Source organism: Pecten maximus, chromosome 9 (assembly GCF_902652985.1).
Source record: "Pecten maximus chromosome 9, xPecMax1.1, whole genome shotgun sequence".
Taxonomy (NCBI): Eukaryota; Metazoa; Mollusca; class Bivalvia; order Pectinida; family Pectinidae; genus Pecten; species Pecten maximus.
Genome location: NC_047023.1, coordinates 33,255,247 through 33,281,684, shown reverse-complemented (window position 1 = coordinate 33,281,684; position 26,438 = coordinate 33,255,247). Strand labels below are relative to the sequence as shown.

General features: G+C 35.6%; 1 protein-coding gene across 1 annotated transcript; it reads left to right on the top strand.

Annotated features, from left to right (window-relative positions):
* Nucleotides 1-502: 502 nt before the first annotated feature.
* LOC117334515 (conserved oligomeric Golgi complex subunit 1-like) lies at nucleotides 503-25,367 on the top strand. The gene is made up of 27 exons (XM_033894193.1): nucleotides 503-550; nucleotides 2,230-2,314; nucleotides 2,598-2,642; nucleotides 3,070-3,136; nucleotides 3,817-3,926; nucleotides 4,781-4,850; nucleotides 6,477-6,656; nucleotides 8,194-8,235; nucleotides 8,422-8,508; nucleotides 9,030-9,168; nucleotides 9,497-9,553; nucleotides 10,075-10,137; nucleotides 10,716-10,797; nucleotides 11,399-11,609; nucleotides 12,686-12,777; nucleotides 13,654-13,818; nucleotides 14,207-14,377; nucleotides 15,162-15,251; nucleotides 17,624-17,728; nucleotides 18,213-18,314; nucleotides 18,714-18,807; nucleotides 19,289-19,366; nucleotides 19,496-19,572; nucleotides 19,987-20,173; nucleotides 20,675-20,806; nucleotides 21,538-21,735; nucleotides 22,884-25,367. The coding sequence occupies exons 1-27, from the start codon at nucleotides 514-516 to the stop codon at nucleotides 23,040-23,042; spliced, it is 2,925 nt and encodes a 974-aa protein (XP_033750084.1). The 5' UTR covers nucleotides 503-513; the 3' UTR covers nucleotides 23,043-25,367.
* The last annotated feature ends 1,071 nt before the right edge of the window (nucleotides 25,368-26,438 follow it).

Here is a 26,438-nt window from a genome sequence, read left to right as displayed (position 1 = left end):
GGAATTAATATAAGCTTTAAGTTTGTCTTCCGATCCCGAATGATTGAAAATGGACGAACACTTGAATGGATATTGAATGAAATATTGTTAACAATGTATTTTATGTAAACAGTGTGTAACCTGTTGTAATGAAGATACAGGTTAGTGTGCTAAGTAGTGACAGGTAGAGCAGACTTCGCTGGTAGGGGTCTCCTATACCCTTAGAAAACTCTGGCTGTGCCACATTATATCTCCTTTTTATCAAACACGTCTCTGATTTTAGGTACCAAATAACTATGAATTTCTTTGACAATAGTCCCTATGTACCATTTACATGTTATTTTTAGTGCTGTAATCTAATACTCATTAATTTATGTTTACATTAAATTTTTGCCTTTTACCTGATTACTAATATTATAATCATTATTATATTATCATTATTAAACTAATTGAGACGTATGTGTAATAGCCCCCATTTTGACATGTAAAAGGTAGAGTAGTTTCCCTTGATTGCGCTCTTCAGGACTCGCCAACATGGCTTCCACATCGAAAGCCGACATGTCATCAAAAAGTAATATTGTATTTTAACACGTATATAAAAAATGCAAGCTTAATAGAACTGGTCATTGGTTGAAATAGCTACAAGAAATCCTCTGCAAAGTATATCGTGTTTGGAGATTCGTTGTTGCGCAGAAATTTTACATGTCGGGGTATCGAGCGATCGTCTGGCAGTTATTTACATAGATTGTCGCAAGTGAAAGAAATATCTGTAGAATGCACAAGAGGTTTTTGTTCACATCATTTGTAGACAAGAAGTTCAGCTGCATTCAAAGGCTAATGCCAGTTATTGATATAATCATTAATTACATTGTCTTTCAGCTAAATAATATGCTTCCAGAAACAATAATAACAGCTTCCTAGTCGCCATTATTTGCAGATGACACTAAACTATGCAGGCAGATAAACAGCAATGATGATGTTCAAATACTTCAAAATGATCTGGGCAAACTCCAAATTTGGTCAAATACATGGCTACTGAAATTTCACCCAAAGAAGTGTAAAGTTCTCTCAATTAAATCTTCTGAGAAAAGACAATACTACATGTCAGGACTGGGTGAAGAAAAATTTCAACTAGAAAACATTACGTGTGAGAAGGATATTGGTGTCATGATCGACGAAGATCTGAACTTTAAAAAACACATACAATTAAGTGTCAACAAAGCAAATAGCATAGTTGGATTGATACGGAGATCATTTGTGTATGTAGCGGGACTGGACTGGGTCGATCATCGGTGACCAGGTAGCTCAATTGGTAGAGCACCCGGCTAGTGTTCGGAGGTCCCGGGTTCGAACCCCGGTCTGGCCACTACATTTTCTCCTCTCCTGTTACATGTATTTAGATGAATCTATGTTTACATTACTATTTAAAGCACTAGTAAGGCCCCATCTTGAATATGCTGCGAGAATTAACGATATTGATCTGATTGAAAATGTGCAGAGGAGGGCAACTAAACTCATCCCAGGACTTAAAACGCTATCGTATTCGGAACGTTTGGAAAGATTAAATCTTCCAACACTTTCACATCGGAGAACTAGAGGAGATGTCATCAATGTTTTTAAAATAATGAACAATATATATAATATGATAGTCGAGTAAAGAAAAACTTTTTCCAAATGGACAATAATAACAGAACTAGAGGTCACTCCCAGAAAATTTTCAAAAAACGATGTCGACGGGATGCAAGGAAACACTTCTTTAGCTATTGAATTGTTGATCTCTGGAACAGTCTTCCCCAACATGTCATAAATGCAGAAACTGTTTATCAGTTTGAAATCCTGTTGGACAATTATTGGAAAATAACCTGTTTATATATAAAGAACAATAATCTCCAAATGCTACATGTACATTGCACCGGACTGATATTATTTAATTATTATTTCTTTGTAATTTACTGGATATGGATATAGAGGCTTTCAGCCTGCGTCCATAATGTTTCCTAATAAATCCTAATAAAATAATAACAACAGGTGTTTTCTGCTGTGTATACCACAAGGATATAGGGTGCTACTGTTTGAACCATACAAAAATGAGGTGGAGGGATAGCTTTGCTAAGAGGGGAAAGGAGGAATGCCAATGGCCTTGGAATTTTCACTCTTATAATCATAACATTTACTGGTAATACAAATTACAATGTATATTCAGAAACAAAAATAATAAAAATGTTTTTTTTTATGTTTATCTTTTTTCAGCATTACCTGTTCATGAAACTGACACTAACATCCTGTTTGAAAAGTTTACCATAGATGAAATCAGAGGAATTGAAAAGAAGACCAGGTTTGTGTTTGCAACACAATGAAGAATATAGTTGAAATAGTTGCATGTACATATCTTGCAATTACAATCTGTGAAAATAACTTATATAATTAAGTACTAGCCACATATGTTTGTAAGAAAACCTGATATTTGTCTTTACAAAACATCTGTTAACTATAAAAACTTGATGTTTAGATTATTTGAAATAAATTGAAGGAATTTGTTTTGTATGCACATTTAAATAGGAATGTGTATTTTATGCTATGTACCCCAAATAAAATTTATTTATCTTTTTATTTTATAGGACTGATATTGAGAGAAAGAAGGAAGACTTGAGGACGATGGTTGGGTATGGATGAAACTCTAATTTTCATTTCATTTTGATCATTTTATAAAATCTTTCAAGTACTCTACCTGACCATGACGCTGTTAACTAAATTACGAGAAATATACATTTACTGTTCTGCTGGACATTGGAAAATGTAGTAGCAGTACATTGTCATGTACATGTAGGACCATTAAATACCCTCTCAGTCTATTTCTACCAATGTCCAATTGTAAGTATTTTATAGTTTTATCATTAACAAGCAACATTTCATAAGGAGTGGTTTACCTAATGTTTTAGGGAAATTTTCATATAGAGTTTGTTTTTTTACCCATGTATGCTACAAATATATAAAATGAAAATATCTACTTATTATTTTGTATTTAATTATTGCAGTATTATATTTTTTTAATGATAAATCATTTTTTATACATACTTGTTGTTCATTCAGTGAAAGATACCGAGATCTAATAGAGGCTGCAGACACCATCACAGAAATGAAAAATAGTGCACAAAATGTAAGTTTTAGAAGGCTTTTTAAAATTTACACATGTGTCCAAAGTACATTGATGTTGTTTGTACTTGTCTGACAGTTACAAGAACAAAAAATAATCATATATCCATTCCTTCAAAGGTAAACAAAGTTAGGTAGATCTAACATCAGCCCACATTTTAAATAGCTATATACAAACAAAGGAGAAAATTAAACACTATTTGAACTACTATCATTACCAGGTCAAATTTTTAGAAGGATGATAGACCCATTGTGCAGTCAACATTATTTACTTTTCAACAAATTTCTTGGATCATGGAGATACTTTGTTATTTCAGTTGTAAGTCATCCCCTATTCCAAGTTTCACATTAATATAATGATTAAGTAGAACATAATAGCATGCATTCTGGGCCTATGTTTTGTTCCATACCTTACATGTAAAAGAACAATTAAAATGTTCATTTACATTGTACTCGTGTTATTGCGCTCAATACTGTTAATGGTCTCCTTAATGGTATGGGATTCTGATGTTCATATATATTTATGTAAATATGTTATTTCTGTTATTTCATATGCTGCAACATCCACAGCTAAAATTATCACCTAACATCATGTTTTGTGTCCAAAACCATGTACATAACAGCCGACATGCTTACAATATTGTCTTGTGTGATACTAACTACATATGTCATTCCTATTTATAGGTTATGAAGTCTATAGCCCGTATAGACAAAATGTGTAAGGAGCTAAATCAGAGCCATATGGTACGAGGCACATCCTTCCATAACAGATCCAACAAGGAGCTTGACCAACAGTAAGAACTTTAATACAGTAGAACACAGCCTTAGTGGTTTTTGGGACTTGGATATTTGAGTCTGAGTCTCGTGCCTTTCTTGTGGGACTCCTTCAAATTTTGAGTACCAGCATGCCCATCATATCTCTTGGTACTGGACTCATAAAAAAAATAGCACAGTAGTATTTCTGTTCTGGACTTACCAGATAATATCAGACTGCCACACTTCCAAATTTTCAATTATCAAAACTCCTGCTGTGTCCTCTACATAAAAAGCGAACATTTTATGAAATTTTGTATCCGAGCAACTGTATAACCATGAAGCATGATTTGTTTACTGATCAGTTTGGAAATGTGGCATTCTTCTATACAATGTACTAGTTTGATCACAAGAGCAATTCTGCATTTAACAATGTTTAAAAAAAAAAACCCCATATACATGAGTATACAATGTTTTTTCCTGAAATTTATAAGATATACAGATGTATAAATCAATTCCATACATAGAAAAACAAATTATGATAAATAGGATATCATTATGATAATAAGTAGGATTCACTGTATTCAAATTCTACATTAAGGTCATTTACGTTGAACAATTACAAATCTTGTCTGTACCTGTCAGCATATTCAAAGAGATTTTCTTTGTACATTTTTCTAGTCATAGAATACAGATCTGTACAAAATGTATGTAGAACATATAACCTCATGTTATTTGATTAAATGTCATATGCATGTAGTCACAGTTTGTATCTAGTTATTTGATTAAATGTCATATGCATGTAGTCACAGTTTGTATCTAGCGGACTCGTATGTATTTATATAAAAAGTTCTATTTCCGAATCATTATTTCTGTGATATGTTTTATTATGTAGGAGGAAACAGGAGTTGAAGTTCCACAGCATAGCCATGCAGATCAAGCTACTGTTGGATATGCCAGAAAAGGTCAGTGAAAACTAGAACCTATGCTGTTTATAGGAAAGATTAAAATAGATCCATATAGATCACAATACCATAAAACTCAAAAAGGGAGACAACTCTATCACAAATACAATTTTTTTGGCAATTATTTTGAATGAAAACCATGAATCTATTACTTACTTTGGATAAAGAGGGCAGTAAAGAGGGGCATTGCTACACAAAATGTTAATATCTGTCATTTACATGACTGCAATAATTTATGAATTTCAAATTGAAATTCAATAGATCTGAAGTACAGTGCATTCCACTTAATCGGGTAACGCTTAATCGGGTATTTCGTTTAATTGGGTAAAATTTCAAAAACCAAAACCATTTTCTCTTAAATCATGTTAAAAAAATTCGTTTAATTGGGTTGGAAAAGTCGTATTTTTCGGTTATTCGAATAGAACAATCGGGACAAAAAATAGAAATGCTCCGATTTTCACGAAAGTCATCGCGTATTTCTTTAAGTTTTAGACATTTATCAACAAATAGTGTAATTTTGATGGTTCAAATGTCAAAAAACAGTTAAATATTACCTTAAACGGTAATGTTATGTCGGGGTTTTGTCATGTTCAGAACTGTGTTGTTGTTGATTCTGCCTCGTGTGGTTTTTCCCCAACAGGAAGTCGACTAAGAATTGTGGGTAAAATTAAATGTTATTTTTAGAGTCAGCAGCAGGCAAAACGTAATGGGGTTTTAAAAGCATAATTAAGCGACTAGACAATTAAACTTTTACGTCTGGGATGTAAAATCTTCGAAGCAAAAACCAAAACAATAGGTTTTTACCTGGGTCTGATATTGCTACAGATCGATTGATATCACCGCTTACTGTATGTGGCGAATCCAAAGTGAGGGGTTCGCCACGGGGAAATGTGACGACACCGATACACAGGTGAGTTAAAAATCAGTAGCGAGCAGTAAAAGGACAGACGCCCGACGTTAGCTCATAATTCCTATTCAGGTTAGGATTAGAACTGGTTAATAAAAACATTACATTGGATTTCGTGTTGTTTTATCAGTGACTGCCAGTGTCAAGTTCGTATAAATTTATACCACAGGAAACGACCTAAATAAACTCGGTTTCTCCGATCTCTGTGCTTTGGTAATTGGAAATAATATGGAATATTTTAAACTTCAAAGCGAACATAAGAATGTCTCTATGATAAACATAAATGATTTTAGATGTAATTGTCGGCGAGTCCTTAGATCGTATGTCAAATTAGGAACACACGGATGAAACAGGGATGTATGACCCCCCGATTTGAGGTGCTACGATTGTACTGTGCCGCGAATAAGAAAATCATTAAGGTTTTGTTATTTTAATACACACATTTTTATACAATTAGTAATAGTAATCTGACAATTTGACATCAGTAAAAGCACAAACAAAAACACCGTTTATTAACAATAATAACGCAAATATTTTCATCCAAAATCGACCCAAGTCTGACTACCATTACGGACCAAATCCAAGATGGCGACGTGCATTTCGGCTTATCGGGTAAGTCGGTTAATCGGGTAAAAAGTCCCCGCAAATAGGCAACCCGATTAAGCGGAATGCACTGTATATTATACTGCAGAGATTGTAATCATTTTTATTTTCGATAGATCTGGAGTGCATTGGACCGTAATGATTACTTAACAGCCACCCGACACTACCTGCTGTCCCGACACATCCACACCAGTCTCCAGCTTGACTCTCAGCAGTCTCCTGACCTCCTACACAGGTTCCCAGTCCTCAATCGTCAGTGGGCTGCTATTAGTCACTTCAGGGCCACCATATTACAGGTTTGTCTGTCACTTCAGGGCCACCATACTACAGGTTTGTCTGTCACTTCAGGGTCACCATACCACAGGTTTGTCTGTCACTTCAGGGCCACCATACTACAGGTTTGTCTGTCACTTCAGGGCCACCATATTACAGGTTTGTCTGTCACTTCAGGGCCACCATATTACAGGTTTGTCTGTCACTTCAGGGCCACCATACTACAGGTTTGTCTGTTACTTCAGGGCCACCATACTACAGGTTTGTCTGTCACTTCAGGGCCACCATACTACAGGTTTGTCTGTCACTTCAGTGCCAACATACTACAGGTTTGTCTGTCACTTCAGGGCCACCATACTACAGGTTTGTCTGTCACTTCAGTGCAAACATACTACAGGTTTGTCTGTCACTTCAGTGCCAACATACCACAGGTTTGTCTGTCACTTCAGGGCCACCATACTACAGGTTTGTCTGTCACTTCAGGGTCACCATATTACAGGTTTGTTTGTCACTTCAGGGTCACTATATTACAGGTTTGTCTGTCACTTCAGGGCCACCATACTACAGGTTTGTCTGTCACTTCAGGGTCACCATATTACAGGTTTGTTTGTCACTTCAGGGTCACTATATTACAGGTTTGTCTGTCACTTCAGGGCCACCATACTACAGGTTTGTCTGTCACTTCAGGGTCACCATATTACAGGTTTGTCTGTCACTTCAGGGTCACTATATTACAGGTTTTTCTGTCACCTCAGGGCCACCATATTACAGATTTGTCTGTCACTTCAGGGCCAACATACTACAGGTTTGTCTGTCACTTCAGGGCCACCTTACCACAGGTTTGTCTGTCACTTCAATACTACCTTACCACAAGTTTGTCACATTTGGGCCATCATACTACATATTTGTCTGTCACCATAATACAGGTTGATCAATCATGTTAGGGCTGCCATAATACAGGTTTTGCTGTCTCTTCAGGGCCAGCATACTACATGTTTGTCCCTTCCAGCCCACCACACTACAAGTTTGTTTGTCCCTTCAGGGCCACCATACCACAGGTTTGTCTTTCCCTTCAGGGCCACCATACTACAGGTTTATCTGTCAATTCAAAACCACAATACTACAGACCTTTGTGTTGCATCAGGGCCACCAAACTACACAGACCTATCAAACACTGTACCATCAAATAAGTATAAACATCCATGATTTCTTATTTTGTATGGTACTTTGGAAATATATACAACATTATTATGTTAACTAATAATAGTTTTGTGTTGTGTTTGTCCGCCCTTCAACACATTATTTTGTTCAAGCTCTACTTCTTTTACTACTTGACACTGGAATTTAATACTTGGGAAAGAACAATCTTGTTTATTAAAAAATTATCATCGATGCGTTCTTGGTGTATAATTTCACATCTTGTAGGGGAATGTAATTCGCTGAATGAATTTCTAACTTCATAAAGTTTTGTCCATGTTTCAGCATGAAACTTTTGTACCAAAGATTTGAGTCATAGCAAGATTTTAGGAAGCTCCTTAATTGACCATTTTCTGTTACCAGGGGAGCCGTTCAATGCTGAAGGAGTCCGCCATCACAGATCAGGTACAGTTTTAAGTAGTATTTCAGGTCAACTGTTTAATCTGCTGACTTATAGAAATATCTCTTTCTATAAAAAAATACATAAACATTTTTTGAAAAAGTAAAGGAAGTGAAGTAATGTCTGTCTTATGGAAATTCCTAGTTGTACATAATAGCAAGATTTAAAAATGATTTTTTTTTTATTTGTAGAAGATAGCTGAGTGTCTGTGTAGTATTATCCTGTTGGAGGATAGTACACCGAGGCAGGTCTTCAACGAGTTCCTGCTTGCACGAACGGTAATTTTTAATGTGAAACAGCCAGTTCATTTACTTTTCAATTTAGCACAACATTAGCACTTTGAAGCCGTATTTGACAGTTGACATTAATTATCGCTATTTCTCAGGATGTTCTTCATGGATTTTTCTCAAATTTCACCTGTAGGTTCCCCTTGATCCCTTGTTGTACATGTTTCATATAAGTTCTTTTTGGATATTTCTTGAATTTCAATTTGATTTTCTTTGTATTAGTTGAAATGTGTTAGCCCTATCTCTCAGAGAGGTTTTGATGAATCTTTCTCTTATTTAATATATAGGTTCCTCTTATTTTCAAATGATTTAGAAGAATGAGAGAAAAGTAGAGAAATTATTAGTCTTACAGAGATCTAAAAAAAGGTCATTCAATGGTGGGCACCAAGATTCCTCTTGGATCTCTTGTTTATCATCAAATAAAATTCAACATTGTGCAATAATTTTAATAATTAAATGTCTGACCTCAAATGAGGTTTTCATGGCTTACGATTTCATTTGGGAAATTCTAGACAGCGGTACAGCAGTTGTTCCATCCAAACCAGACAGAGGGTGTAAAAGATCAGGTCTGTACTGTGGTCAAACTAATTACTACCACAATACACCAGATACATAGTGTCTTCTACCAGGGCGACAGCTCCGCCATGGGAGGTAGGTCTACCAAGTACACAGAATGCTTTGCAAGAGTGATATCAGTGACATTAGTACACCTGCCCAAACATGTTCCTTCAAATGACTTGTTCTGAATAGCCAAAAGGCATATGGTCATGATATTAAGCCATCGAAACAAGTAAAACATACTTTGTTTAATGTTCAAAATGATTACATGATAATGTCACTGACATTATCCCTTAAATTTTAATATAAAGATGTTGCAGCAGCTCCATACCAGTATGATATAGGATTAAAAATCTTTTTTTGTGATATTTTTATGAAATATGACAGAATTATTATTTAAATGTGTGTCTGTGTATTTCAGTGTCCAGTAATCTGCTGGTGACCATCTTGACCACAGTGACATCTCAGAAACAGCACGGTGAGACACTATTTAAAAGTGGTGAACTTTGTTGTCAATATTTGGAAAGATGTTTATCTTAACACAAACAGCAATTGAAACTGTTTTGTGAGCTTTCAGAAATGTCCATTTCCTTTTTTGAGCAAAGAGAGTAGTGTTTGAGTCTTGACTACTTTTCACTTTCTGGTGATGGGAAGAAAATGTAAAGTCAGCTACCAAAATACCAAAACTCATTTTCGTCCCAAAACACTGCAGGCAATATGAGGGAAAGTGATACTTTGCTTGCAAACACAGTTTTCAATCATTACTTGTACTTAAGATGAATATCTTTCCTTATTAATTTTCATACAACAGTGATGAATCTCATTCCAAAGTCTTTTCAATAGTTAAGAAATAATCTGGTTTTTGGTGAGAAAACTTTTTGTAACCATTTATTTAGAATTGTGTAGACAAAATACTTCCTATTGTAAAGAAAATTTTGGTATAACTTATTATCAAATTGGTAGTGATCATATTTCAAATATTTTTCTTTGAATTCACAGAATCAGGATTACTGGACTTCCATCAGTCTTCCTCGCTGAAAAGTCTGCCATCATCTGTTTTAGGTACCTATGTTTTATAAATATTCAGGAAAATGTTATCCTGTTTCCACATTATTTAACAATCATAGCAAATTCCTGGTAATGAATATCATTTTATTTCTTATTTAATTTGCTGTCATAGGTATTAAATGATTGGCTTATTATTTCTGATCCAATAATGCACACATTGACATAAACTGTTCGGATGTGCAACATTTAATTATAAACAAGTTCAATTTCCCATTCTTTTCTTAAAAAATGCAGTATGGAGTTTATTTGGAATCAAAATACTTGTCACTATAACATAATATATATATCCTTACGGACAGGTTTTTACCTGTGATTGTGTTCTAGTTAGCTCCCTTGGGAAACATTTTAATTAATATATAAATATTCATTATCAACCAGTGCCTGCACCTCATAAACCTTTTAGAATTGTCAAAGACTTCAATAATCATGTTAAATGTTGAAATTACGATAAAGAAAATGTTATAGACTTCCTGGAATGGAGCTCTTCTGTCAGTAAGCTAGTAAGCCTCCTTATCCTATCCTGTATATTGCTGTAATTGCCATGTTTCAATGGTATGTGTTGTGTTCACCAGATTTCTGCCCCACTCTGAGGTCCCACGCCACACCGGTATCTGTACAGTATCTCCAGGACAACTGCCAACAGTGGATTGATACGTACGTAATCATTCATGCCATGTTGTTGTACCATGTTAACCAGCGTCATGTTTTCATCTTTACTTAATTATAATATAAGAAAATGGGATATTTTGTTTTGGAAAACTTCACAATTTTTAATATTTGATGAGGCATATCCTCCAAGTGTGTTTCCATTGAACCATTGTGTTCAGTGATGTTTTGGGGTCAATTTTTTTTCCAGCATTTGAAGTTTTCTTTGGACCAATATGATTGTTCAGGTCAGGAGTTGATTGATATGTTACTGTCATACAAAAAACTGTCTTTGAAATATTCTCATGTTGTGTGTTATAATTGTTCACTTTGGAAGTGATCTGTATTATATGATGGAGAAAAATGTTCTGTCAAACGGAGAGGTATTTCAAATCTTGAGGAGCTGTCATTTTAATATATTAAACACCATTTACACATAAGTGTTATTACACTGACAACATGGTATTCATATGATAAAAACAGATCTGAGGATAAAAGCAAATGATCTTTCCCTGATTTATTTATATGACTCTACATAGCTGCCATTTATTCATATGCTCAAGCAGACCTATCAGTCATTAATGCTCCACACTCTTTTTTTTTTCCACAGATGTATCCGGGACGTGAAACATGGTGTAGGTAAGCTGCTAGGTTTTGTCAACACTGTGAAGAGATTGGCTGATATCCGTGATGCAGTGTGGGAGTTACTATCCCAGGACGATAGCATGACTGACTGGCAGGGGGTGTGTTCTCGTATACTCAACAGGAAACTCTCCAGCTGGGAGGATTTCCTTTGGGCACTATTCCTGGATAGAGTGAAGGTCAGTAGACATATAAAAACAGGTCATATAAGGTAAAATGTTGTCAGTCTCAGATAGATTGACAACCAGGTCCCATCAGCTGTCAGTGTTAATAGGGTCAAGGTCAGTCACCAGGTCCCATCAGCTGTCATTGTTATTAGGGTCAAGGTCAGTCACTAGGTCACATCAGCTGTCATTGTTAATAGGATCAAGGTCAGTCACCAGGTCACATCAGCTGTCATTGTTAATAGGGTCAAGGTCAGTCACTAGGTCACATCAGCTGTCATTTTTTATAGGGTCAAGGTCAGTTACTAGGTCACATCTGCTATCAGTGTTAATAGGGTCAAGGCCAGTCACCAGGTCCCATCTGCTATCAGTGTTAATAGGGTCAAGGTCAGTCACCAGGTCCCATCAGCTGTCATTGTTTATAGGGTCAAAGTCAGTCACCAGGTCCCATCAGCTGTCATTGTTATTAGGGTCAAGGTCAGTCACTAGGTCACATCAGCTGTCATTGTTAATAGGATCAAGGTCAGTCACTAGGTCACATCAGCTATCAGTGTTAATAGGGTCAAGGTCAGTCACCAGGTTACATCAGCTCTCAGTGTTAATAGGGTCAAGATCAGTCACCATCATACAAGATTAAAATCAGTCGCCATAAATACAAAGTCATGTATGTCAGTGTCAAATGGGGCAAGGTCAGTCATTGTCATAAAGTGTAAAATTCTGTCAATTTGTAAAATAGGTCAAAATTACAATTAATTTAATCCTAATTAAAATACCAAATGCAAATCTCATTGTTTATCACAGGGTGTTTATCACAGGGTGTTTATCACAGGGAAGAGATGATACAATTAGCACTATTTTAACTCTACTTCTTTTGGCGATAGTAATGTATTCTTTTCTTTGCATTAATTAACTGTATAAACTGTAAAACTATGCATTAAACTAGTTTTAACATTTGCAGTAATGGTACCTTCGATGAGTGTATCACATTTAAATAATGACTGTGCATGCGCATCAGGAAGCATGACATAAGCTCATTCGGACAGCCTCTTGTATCTGGATATTAGTGATGAGATATGAATTTTTTTCTGTAGGCATTGATGAAATACCAATTGGACACAGCAACTGAATTGACCAAACGTCAGGTTTCAAAACTGGTCATGGAGATTGGAAGCATAGAAGATGGGTAATGAGATTTTACTTTACTAATCTGACTTATATTTCATATTTCACTGTTTTTCTCAGTTTATTGAACCTTTAAATCCTTCATAAATTACACTATTATGTTAGAGAATGTATATATACTAGATTTTAACGCCACCTGAGACGAAGGGGTCAAACATACTAAAATCTTTTAAACGACTTCCTCTTGATAACCAAAAGGCCCACAGACCCAATTTTAGGTCTGTATCACGCTGGGATGAAGGGCTACCAAGTTTGTTCAAATTGATGACCTGGACCTTCATTCAAGGTCACAGGGGTCAAATATGCTAAAATCTTTAAACGACTTCTTCTTGATAAGCAAAAGGCCTAGAGACCCAATGATAGGTCTGTAGCATGCTGGGATGAAGGGCTACCAAGTTGTTTTCAAATGGATGACCTTCATTCAAGGTCACAGAGACCAAATATGCTAGAATATATCAAAACTCATGTGACTGTTCTGTTCTGTTTTCAATGTCAATTTGACTGTCATTATTATTTGGTTCAATGTTTTGATAAACAATCTTATTATTGATAAGGAATCATAAAAAAACCCAATATAAAACAAAATAATAAATACAATATCACACATTTTTTTTTACTGACAATGCACTAAAACTTGTGTATACATAGTTAGTATTCCTTTACACAAATAGACCAGTTTCGGTTGTGAGGTAGAAAAATAGTGTGGTTTTTGTTCACTGGTTAAAGCTTATAAAACATTATGCAAAGTTTTGATACATTTTGTGTGGTATTTCAGATTCAGTTCTGAAATATTGTTCTCTCCTTACCAATATATGACATTGCCCACTGTTCTGTTGTCACCTTACTTAAATATAATACTGCCAACATGTTTCTGTAGGAGCAGTGAGTTGGAGGTTGACCTATCCAAGTTTATTTGGTGTGAGGGGTCGGGGGATATACAGGCCAACATGGCATGGACCACGGCCAGTGCTCGCACCTCTAGTGAACAGGCCCCCAGTGGCCTACTGATGAAAGCCAAGGCTTATACTCCGGTCATTCAAAGGTAAAATTCATTTACTTGATTCACAGACATCCCATGATGATAAATTGTACATGTTTGTAATCTGTGTCATAACTATGATGATAAACTATTTATGTTTGTAGCCTGTTTCATAACTTTGATGATAAACTGTTTATGTTTTTAGTTTGTGTCGTAGCTATGACGATAAACTATTTATGTTTTTAGCCTATGTCATAACTATGATGATAAACTATTTATGTTTTTAGCCTATGTCATAACTATAATGATAAACTGTTTATGTTTGTAGTCTGTGTTGTAACTATAATGATAAACTGTTTATGTTTGTAGCATGTGCCATAACTATGACGATAAACTGTTTATGTTTGTAGTCTGTGTCATAACTATGACGATAAACTATTTATGTTTGTAGCCTGTGCCATAACTATGACGATAAACTACTGACCTTGATAGAGGATTGTAAACATTATATACAGCCAGCAGATGACAAGGACACACAAACAGACAAACCATTTAATCGCTATGGTGACACGGCTGACCTACTTAACCATCTCAAGGTCACATGTCACCGATGTGTGGAAGAGTAAGTATACATTGACTAGTGAACTAGTGGATTTTAATCTTGATTCACGACTAGTATACTTGCTATGTGTATTCTATTTTGGTAAATTGTGTATGTGCCCAATGCATTGGCAGCCATCTTGAAAAACACATTTTAAAATACTTTGCCAGTTCCATTGGTGCCATTGAGCTCGAAAGTGGTGAGGATGTTAAGGAATGTTAAGGAAGGGGAGCCAACAAAGTGTTGTTATTTTTTGGCCTTGTAAAAGCTTTGATTTGGCAGCCACGGCAGCCATTTTCTAACATGATTAGGCAATCATGGTTTTCCTGAACAACATCTATTTTAAACTTCTTCTCAAGTTCCACCAGTGGCATTCAGCTCAAGTTCCACCAGTGGCATTCAGCTCAAGTTCCACCAGTGGCATTCAGCTCAAGTTCCACCAGTGGCATTCAGCTCAAGTTCCACCAGTGGCATTCAGCTCAAACTTGGCTTCAATGATGAGATGCTGACCAAGCATTGTTATTTTTCTGGTTGGTCCAAAATCAAAGATGGTCAACCATAGCCATCAGTACCACTACACTTGCTACTGAGCATGTAAACTACTATATTACAAGGGTCTTAAGAGTCAGATGACCGTTAAGGCCCATGGGCCTCTTGTTTATTGTGCAAATTTTACTTACAAGATCAACACTACTAGAAATTCCCAGGCCACTTAAGTACTATGAGCAGTGTGGGGATTGTTTTTTTGGTGTGTCTCATTATTTTGATTAAAATGGCAGCATTCTTTTTCTCTTTTCCCTTCCAGACTTCTGACATATGTTGATGAACAACTTGAGTTATGGAAATTATCACTGGAAATACCTGACAGAACAACCAATCAGATAACTATTAACAAGTAGGTACAACCAATCAAAATCCTGAGGTCATAGGACTTTAAGGATTTATATTGGATAATTTTACCACATTTTCTATTTTTTTAATGCATCATATTCTGATAGAAGTGTTCATTAACATTCCAGTCGAACTTACTCCTAATGACCAAATCCTCTGAGGAATCATCATCAGGATATATAATGAATTAGACTACATGATAGATTGCAAACTAAATTTTTGGCTGAGATTTTATGTGGCAGGTCATGTATACCTCAGTACAGGGATACTTATTATAATAATAACAACAGTACAATGTGTATAACTACATAAATATTATACATCATTTCTATAATTTGAAAGTAAATAAATTAATGTTTTTAAGGATTCTATTGGTGGGGTTTTAAATAAATTAATATTTTTTAGGATTCTGTTGGTGGGGAGATTAAATAAATTAATGTTATTTAGGATTCTGTTGGTGGGGAGATTAAACAAATTAATGTTATTTAGGATTCTGTTGGTGGGGAGATTAAATACATTGATGTTATTTAGGATTCTGTTGGTGGGGAGATTAAATCAATTAATGTTATTTAGGATTCTGTTGGTGGGGAGATTAAATAAATTAATGTTATTTAGGATTCTATTGGTGGGGAGATTAAATAAATTAATGTTATTTAGGATTCTGTTGGTGGGGAGATTAAATAAATTGATGTTATTTAGGATTCTATTGGTGGGGAGATTAAATAAATTAATGTTATTTAGGATTCTATTGGTGGGGAGATTAAATAAATTAATGTTATTTAGGATTCTATTGTTGGGGAGATTAAATCAATTAATGTTATTTAGGATTCTGTTGGTGGGGAGATTAAATAAATTAATGTTATTTAGGATTCTGTTGGTGGGGAAATTAAATCAATTAATGTTTTTTAGGATTCTGTTGGTTGGGAGATTAAATAAATTAATGTTATTTAGGATTCTATTGGTGGGGAGATCAAATAAATTAATGTTATTTAGGATTCTATTGGTGGGGAGATTAAATCAATTAATGTTATTTAGGATTCTGTTGGTGGGGAGATTATATCAATTAATGTTATTTAGGATTCTATTGGTGGGGAGATTAAATAAATTAATGTTATTTAGGATTCTGTTGGTGGGGAGATTAAATAAATTGATGTTATTTAGGATTCTATTGGTGGGGAGATTAAATAAATTAATGTTATTTAGGATTCTATTGGTGGGGAGATTAAATAAATTAATGTTATTTAGGATTCTGTTGGTGGGGAGATTAAATAAATTGATGTTATTTAGGATTCTGTTGGTGGGGAGATTAAATAAATTAATGTTATTTAGGATTCTATTGGTGGGGAGATTAAATCAATTAATGTTATTTAGGATTCTATTGGTGGGGAGATTAAATCAATTAATGTTATTTAGGATTCTGTTGGTGGGGAGATTAAATAAATTAATGTTATTTAGGATTCTGTTGGTGGGGAGATTAAATAAATTAATGTTATTTAGGATTCTATTGGTGGGGAGATTAAATAAATTAATGTTATTTAGGATTCTATTGGTGGGGAGATCAAATAAATTAATGTTATTTAGGATTCTATTGGTGGGGAGATCAAATAAATTAATGTTATTTAGGATTCTATTGGTGGGGAGATTAAATCAATTGATGTTATTTAGGATTCTGTTGGTGGGGAGATTAAATAAATTGATGTTTTTAAGGATTCTGTTGGTGGGGAGATTAAATAAATTAATGTTATTTAGGATTCTGTTGGTGGGGAGATTAAATAAATTAATGTTATTTAGGATTCTGTTGGTGGGGAGATTAAATAAATTGATGTTTTTTAGGATTCTGTTGGTGGGGAGATTAAATAAATTGATGTTTTTAAGGATTCTGTTGTTGGGGAGATTAAATAAATTAATGTTATTTAGGATTCTGTTGGTGGGGAGATTAAATACATTGATGTTATTTAGGATTCTGTTGGGGAGATTAAATAAATTAATGTTATTTAGGATTCTGTTGGTGGGGAGATTAAATAAATTAATGTTATTTAGGATTCTGTTGGTAGGGAGATTAAATCAATTAATGTTATTTAGGATTCTGTTGGTAGGGAGATTAAATAAATTAATGTTATTTAGGATTCTGTTGGTGGGGAGATTAAATAAATTGATGTTATTTAGGATTCTGTTGGTGGGGAGATTAAATCAATTGATGTTATTTAGGATTCTGTTGGTGGGGAGATTAAATAAATTAATGTTATTTAGGATTCTGTTGGTGGGGAGATTAAATCAATTAATGTTATTTAGGATTCTGTTGGTAGGGAGATTAAATAGATTAATGTTATTTAGGATTCTGTTGGTGGGGAGATTAAATAAATTGATGTTTTTTAGGATTCTGTTGGTGGGGAGATTTTGTGGAGCACTGGCAGAGCTGGCCCCTTCCTTGAAGCATTGCATTGTGGGACAGACATCACAGGACAAACTTGACCTCCTCAAGTAAGTAGTAGTGTACATTTGTGTGACATATTAAAAAGTCGGTGGATAACATAAAATATTTTTGAGTACTTTTATTCCTATGATTCTGAGAGTTATACCCTTTCCATGACATCAATATATTATCAAATTTTTCTGAAGTACCGCTCCTTTTTGCCTCTCTCAGCCATTTTTATGAATCTTTATACACCTGATCAATACCTAAAGTAGTTGTACAGAAACAATCTATTTTTCATCAATAAGATTCATCACTTTGGAAATATGTGATATCAAAATTAATGTTACTTTCTTCACAAACAATGTACGTGTTAAACGTGTCACAACGTTTCATGAATAACTGGTCCCTTTGTCAAGCTATGACCAGTCAGTCTTGAAACATTGTGGCATGTTTAACAGGAACATTGTTTGTGTAGAAAGTGACTGTCATTTCGATAAAATTTATTTTTCATTTCGCAAACATTGATGAACGTTCTGTGTCATTGACCAGGTCACAAATGAAGAGCAGCAAACAGGGTTCAAAGGTTGTGGATGATCCCGTATGGTTACAAGTAAAGGAAAGATTGGCACAGTGTCACAGAGGGGCTTACAGGTATGTAAAAACCTGCTGAAGGCTGGCTCAAAAGAGTCAGAATAGCGGTTTACCTATTAGAAAATTACCTTAAATAACATTGATTTTGACCTCATTTGGCATGAATAAAGGCAGTGATATTTATCTATAAAGCGTTAAAGCTTACCTTCGTGGCAGATGAGTTATATAGGCCAAACAAAATTCTGCCTTCTTCTGAATGTCTAATGAGCAACATGATAAGTGCTTACCACAGCTTTTTCGTGTTCTTTTGAAATTAAGGATTATTGTCTTAGAATCTAAGTGGCAGATGAAGTATTCTTAACTATCCATTTATGGTAAATTTCAACTACATCGTAAAAATTGCATAATTATATAAATAAATAGATAATGGACATAGAATTTTTCCAATTTCTGTTGTAGAATATGGGTAGAATATTTGTCTGCTTCTGTGCTAAAGGATTTCAAAGCCTGTATCAATAATCCACAGGGTAAAGATGCCATATCAACATGTACAGTGAGTATAAAAATGTCTACAGCATGTTTCAAGGTGGGGGATATAAATTATTGTGTCTACAGCATGTCTATCGGTGGGGGATATGTAGTGTTGTCTACACCATGTCTATTGGTGGGGGATATGTATTACTGTCGTCTACAGCATGTATCTTGGTGAGGAAATGAATTATTTATCACTAGTCCTCCACTATTGGGTCGTGAGTTTGAAACCCATGTGGTGCAGTTGCCTGGTACTGACTGTAGGCTGGTGGTTTTCTCTGGGTACTCCAGCTTTCCTCCATCTCCAAAACCTGGCACGTCCTTAAATAACCCTGGCTGTTGGACCTTAAGCAAAATAAACCAAAAAACCACTAATGTGCTATAATTTGAGTGCACCAAAGTATATATACTTTTACAGTTTGATATCCTTGGTATTATATGAAAATATACAATAGGCTATTCTTGTATGTTGCACCTTTTCTGATTTTTATTTCATTTTACAGAGATGGGATGAGGTGTCTATTCAAGAAGAAACAGAAAGTGGTAAAAATGTGAGCTCAAAGATTCGGATTCCTATGCAGGTAATTAGATTACATCTTTATCTTGATCGATTTTTTAAATCCTTAGCGATATTGACAAGTTATCCTACTGGCATACGTGTTTCACAATTACATTTCTAGATTGAAACAATGAATTTCTTTACTTCACAGGCCTCGTGGTATATACAGGACCTCTTGTTCAGCTTGTGTCGCGAGATCAACAGAGTGGGAGCACACACAATACACAGGTTAGTTATGCCCAAAGTAATAGACTCAAGAGCCCAGTAAATAGTGTAGGATGTCGTGGAGGTATAGTGGTATTAGTATACATAATTATATACCTTTGTAATCTCAGCAGAATCTAGGGTAAACTTATCATTACAGTAAGTCTAATTCAATATACACTGGACGATATAAAACTTACCTGTAGAGCTGTAAATGAACAGCTGTTTACGTATAATTCTTGTCTTCTAAAAGTCTATTATTTCTTATAGGTGGTGACTAATATCATAAAACATTTTTAAAAAATACCAAATAAATATTTCATCAAGAAATTATAGATTATATTTCATAGAAAACTTGTTAAAATAAATTTCATTATGATAAAGCTGGATGTCAATCTTAGCCGTGAGAGATGATTTTGGAAATTGTTTTTCCCACAGAAAAGTTGTAGAGGATCTAGTGGTGAATGTGTCCAATGGAATCCTCACTGGTTATGAGGAAATACTCAACGCCTGCAGGAAGAAAAAGACTGGCAATTATCTGTCAATGTCCCAGCAGATGGCTTTACAGCTTTTATACGATGTCAAATTTGTGGTTCGGATCATTCCAAGAAAAGACGACCAGCAGGTATACCGGGTAGTGGCTAGTTGAATCAAATGTACCTCATTACTTACTAGATAATGTGCATCAAGGAAGAAGCCTTATGGTTTTCTCATCAGTGGTACAAGTGAATGGGTGTTATTTGGGACAAAACCTTCCTAGACTTCAGGAATTAAACTAGAATGTTCTATTATTATCCATTTTATAAATAAAGAGTGTTTACAGCACTTGATATCTTACTCAGCTATATGTATACATTGTCAAATGTCTTCAATTAATTTTATATATTAAGCTGTGCTATATGGAATTCAGATGAATATATCTGAGAGCTTGAAACTACACATTTGTGGGTTCTACAACATCAGATGAAGACATGTGTACTTTCAGTACATTCTACAATAATTTTATCTGTTCGCAGCTTTCTCGAAAAAAATTGTGGTATGATTATCATGAATGTCTTGCGAGAGCTTGAGTTGAATGAGATTTCTTCACATATATTTAGAATGTTCTGATCTTTGTGTAACACAGGAGAGTAAACTCTACCAGCAGCGGTCCCGGCGAGTGATAGAGAGGCTGGAGGAAAAGATTGACCCTTTTGACCTTGACGTCTTCTCCCCCTACATCCAGTCTCACCTGACCAAACAAACGCAACGGTTGACTGTGAGTTCCACCTGATTTACTTTCTGTCAATCGATCATCCTGTCTACTGATAGTTGAGGGCTAGTAATCCAGCTGTCAGTGATGTCATTTTTCCAGTCAGTGTTTTAATTGTTATATTGGTCTTTTCCTATCGGAGTTGACACTACATTCCAGCAACTTTTGTTCTGTACTAAAATAAAAAATACTTGTCTATATAGAGTGTAAATGTCACTGGAGTGTATCATGATATCTGTCTGACTGGGGTAAATATCCAGTGATATCATATCAGTACAAGTCATATGACATCTTGTTTAGATATTTTAGCCTAATCATTATGAGAAGGTTGGCTAATTAGATCACCATTCATCCATGGTCCGTGATGTGTCTATCCTCTTGCTGTCACTTTTTCCAGACAGGCATCTTGTTTGACAATTTAAATTTTGCTATCAATATTTCTCTAATAATAAGTACTTAAAGCATTTTTTCAGTAAACTCATTTATAGTTTTAATGATTAGAAAAAATGTGGACAGCAGGCTGTCATCTATTTATTAGATTTGAACAGGTAAATGTTTGTTACTCCTATCCTGAAGAAGTACTAAATGACACCTTCCCAGATCTCATATGTGGGTTTCCCTTTATCTTTAGTTGTACATGTTCATATTTAATAATTGGAAGAATATAATGACAAGCAGGCAGTTTTGAAGAATAGGAGAATAGAAAAAATTACATCTCCCTCTTTCACTGTTCCTAGGTGTTGTACGGAGCTCTGACAAGCCTGGACAAGCTTGGGATGTTTTCCACAGGACGAGGTCTCCAGACCACACACCAAGAACAGCACAATGTCCTGCCACTTACTACATGTCAGAACAGATTTATACTGTTGCCGTTGAGTACACAACCAAGCAACCCCACAATGCCCTCGCCGATACTGTCACAGTCCCTACACAGGGTAAGTATCCAGTCTACCCACCCCACACTGCCCTCGCTGATACTGTCACAGTCCCTACACAGGGTAAGTATCCAGTCTACCAACCCCACACTGCCCTCGCCGATACTGTCACAGTCCCTACACAGTGTAAGTATCCAGTCTACCAACCCACCACTGCCCTCGCTGATACTGTCACAGTCCTTACACAGGCTAATTATCCAGTCTACCAACCCACCACTGCCCTCGCCGATACTGTCACAGTCCCTACACAGGGTAAGTATCCAGTCTACCAACCCACCACTGCCCTCGCCGATACTGTCACATTCCCTACACAGGGTAAGTATCCAGTCCAACAACCCCACACTGCCCTTACCAATACTGTTAGTTTCTATACAGGGTTAGTATCCAGTCTACCAACCCCACACTGCCCTCGCCGATACTGTCACAGTCCCTACACAGGGTAAGTACCCAGTCTACCCACCCCACACTGCCCTCGCCGATACTGTCACAGTCCCTACACAGGGTAAGTATCCAGTCTAACAACCCCACACTGCCCTCGCCGATACTGTCACAGTCCCTACACAGGGTAAGTATCCAGTCTACCAACCCACCACTGCCCTTACTAATACTGTTACAGTCTCTATACAGGGTAAGTACCCAGTCTACCCACCCCACACTGCCCTCGCCGATACTGTCACAGTCCCTACACAGGGTAAGTACCCAGTCTACCCACCCCACACTGCCCTCGCCGATACTGTCACAGTCCCTACACAGGGTAAGTACCCAGTCTACCAACCCCACACTGCCCTCGCCGATACTGTCACAGTCCCTACACAGGGTAAGTATCCAGTCTACCAACCCCACACTGCCCTCGCCGATACTGTCACATTCCCTACATAGGGTAAGTACCCAGTCTACCAACCCACCTCTGCCCTCGCCGATACTGTCACAGTCCCTACACAGGGTAAGTACCCAGTCTACCCACCCCACACTGTCCTCACCAACCGATACCGTCACATTCCCTACTCGGGGTAAGATTGTTGTGAGACTGGCTTGTTTGGTGTGGGCTATCTTTTATAACCTGATCATGACAGATGTCTGAACAACATCACAAATTATTAAATCATTTTAAGTGTAGAAATCTGATGTATGCCTCTTTCTGTGTACAGAGTGTGATGGCAGGTGGAGATTCCCTGACGGAGAAAGCAGCGGCCGTTCTCCCTCAGCCGAGTTCCAGCTCTGATATGACAAGTTCATTCTACAACAAACTTGGCAGTATGTCTGAACTATCCAGCTGGTTCTCTAACATCGGTGGGAGTACAAAGTAAATCCGACAGAAGAAACAGACTGGCTGTGTGTGGGATCTATCCAGCTAGATGTCTAACATCAGCTGATAATATATAATGATAAATATTGTACATGTTAATATAGAAAAAAAAGTATAACTTATTTCAAATACATTTGTGAATATATCTCAGAAATAGACTGACAGGATATAGTGCATTTCAGAATCCAAACCTGAAGGGTCACAGGATCATTGCTTTTATGCAAAATATAATTAATAAATACATGTTTGTGAAAATAATAGATATCCCAGAAGGGGAAATAAATGTAAAATCAAAAGTTGCTCACTGAAATACCCAAGTTTTCCAGATTTTAGTGCTCTACCTAAGATTCTACATATAAAAGTGGATACTTTTGTACAATTTCCATAAAAAACATCATCCTAAATCCTTACTTGTGCAGAATATCCCTACAAAAGTTGTTTTCAATTATGTATGAAGCCAAGCATATTGCAAACCATATAGTAATTTGGAGTGTGTTGGTAAGATTAATTTATCAGTCATGAGCAAGTACAAATATTTATGTATTTGATTGTATAATTTGATAAAAAAAAAAAGACCAATACTGTATGTGTGTTTTTCTGGACTCCCAGAATCTGTTTGACAGTTTACATGAGGGACAATATCCATTAATCCACATGCCGGCATCACCATTACTCTCAACTGTATTGTTGGTTGTATCTGGTAGTGATTTCGCTATACTCACGGTCATCCCTGCAGTATTTGTTCAGTGAATTACACACATATATGTTGATATGTTAACCTATTTGTCGTAGGAATTAAACCATTTTGGTTTTGATTGTGTAATTTAATACTCACGACCTAATATGCAGTAGAAACCATTATACTTTCTAATCATAAAATGTTCATTATACAAATTACCGGGCATACTGTAATTCTGAGAGTTACACCAGTTGTGGTGTACTGTTTCTGATATGTACTGATATCCATCTTTGTTATTGGGCGGATGAAAGTGTTGCCAGTTTAACATAAATTTGAAATCTCTTGTATTGTACTACAAGCTCAATTTGAAGAACTAAACACATTAGCAATAGATAAATGATAATAGGTTCTATTTTTATTGTCAAATTTACTAAAATAAACTCAAGGCTCCTGTCCATATCATAAGTTTCTGTATTAGATTCCTCAATGAAGAAATTGTTTTGTTGATGTTGTTAACTGCATTTTAAAGATATTTTGTGCTTCATGTTGAAATATCTAAAAAAAATGCAGTTTATACTTGTCATGTTAAAATATCTGCAGAAAAAAATGCAGCTTACAACAAAAAAGCTAAACTATTTCTTATATTTACATTTTGACTGTTGTTTCTTTATTGATGCTCTTAAAAAAAATCAGTAAGTGTCAATCATTGCACATTATACGCATTGACAGGACAGCATGACAATTGGTGGAATAGCAAAACAGTTGATTCTAATTTGGCAAGTATGGTGGTCAACTACATGAAGTAAACTGAAATAGTTCCAAAATAACATCATCTTTTTATTCCGTTTCCAACCGAAATTTTACTAATTAGCATCTTCAGTTCATATATTGGTTTGATTTGCACAATAGTTTACAAAAGATTAATTCACAAAATGAAAACTTAGAAAAAAGCTTGTATGCGCCGAATTTGGGGCGGGTTCATTCAATGTGAACAATATATTCCTACACTCCACACTAAAATTTACTGTCAGAAGTGTCAATGTCATTTTCTTTGATAAAGCCAAATAGAAAATACACACCGGAAATGTAAATATTTTGAAATGGTGAGAGAAATTCATGTTTTTTACTCCCTTGATTTATCGACGAGCCGTCCTGGTCATGGAACATGTCTACTCTAGTTATATATCCTGGCTGGTACTGTAATTCAACGTGAGTTACTTCCCTTTATAAAATGTACCGGTGACATCAGATTGCATTTCCTGATTTGAAATTAAGAAAAGTAATTTTAAGAAATTGCTTTGGTTGCAAAAGCTCAGAGCACAAGTTTCTCCTCTGGCTAAAGATGGGAAAATGGAGAGTGTTGGTTACTTTTGGGTATTAAGTGATGAAATAAGACTATGACTGAATATGTTTACTGTACCTATGAGCGTGTTCTATAAAGGGCTGTGATAAAGATTTAACGATAAATAAATAAAATATACAAAAAGCTTATTTCGAATGACAGTGTGGTGACTGTAGTAATAATATTTTTGTAAACTGAAATTATTTATATTAACCATGCATCAGGTATGCATGTGATGGGAAATGTTCTCTATGTTTGTGTAATAATTTGTTTATTTGTTAATAAATGTAATGATCAAAATTGAATATTTTTTATTTCTTTAGTAGGAGTTAAGTTTACCAATGTTAAACATCCAGAAGGCAAATTTGACTGGCTTGTGGAGTCAAAGGTTCATTCAAATCGATGACCTTGACATACATTCAAGCAGAATCACTATCTCATCTGCTTTTGTAGGGTCTACCAAAGCCATGCCATGACCTATATAAATTCCCTCTGGGCCCAGATGTTCAAAAGGTTATTAGCTTAATCACTTGATTTGTGCAAATGTCATTTCTCTTTACTTTAAAACCTGAGTGTGTATATTCCATAAAATAGGCAGGTAGGAAGAGACTGAGGAGGGCTATAGTTTCATAAAATTTTGTCAAGTTAGTTCTATCAGAAATTATTTCATCAGGTTTTTAAAATTGTTGTTAAACTGTGATTAGCCTAATGACCTTTTGAACAACTTAGCCCAGAAGTACATTCTGTATAACACAACAATTAGAAATATTTACCATGATCAGTTCGGCTTTCAGAGATGTCCTGTAAGACCCCATCACACTCGATGATCATGGTGACCGAAATTTGTCCTAAAATTTTGATAAATGCAGCTGGGACAATTGAAGAATCATACAGTTTTCACATTCGTTTTACATCCCTACCAAATTCTTAATTGTCCTACACTTTTCCACGAATTCCTTATCACATGATCATGCATGTCTAATGCGTTCCTCCGTTTTCCTTTCTACGGCCAAAAATATATTTCCATGCTTGCACCATGCATCTTCCAATATCTCCTTGCATTTGTCAACTTACTAATAAATACTGCTTGATGTGCTGTTTTTTATGTCATTAGTCCATCATATGGCCAAATTTCTGTCTTTCAACAAAAAACCAAAGGGGAACCCAACAAAGACCAGGTTGTCTTCACCTCATTCTTGTCAAAACGTGCAGCTTGAGCATCAAGTAGAACCTATTGTCCTTGAAACAGAACAAGCGGCAGAAGAACTTTTTGATTCGGTGTTGTCGTCTTCTATGGTGGTCAGAACGAAAGTGATACAGGAATTTGACTTTAATCCATTATTATATAGCCTATTTTTTCTGTGAGAACCTGTTGG

Bases quoted from the DNA above. Each gene is read 5' to 3' on its own strand.
- LOC117334515 (XM_033894193.1), top strand. From the start codon at position 514: ATGGCTTCCACATCGAAAGCCGACATGTCATCAAAAA. The intron at 18,315-18,713 runs GTATGTAAAAAC...TTTCTGTTGTAG, and splicing joins TGTCACAGAGGGGCTTACAG to AATATGGGTAGAATATTTGT. The intron at 19,573-19,986 runs GTTAGTTATGCC...TTTTTCCCACAG, and splicing joins GGAGCACACACAATACACAG to AAAAGTTGTAGAGGATCTAG.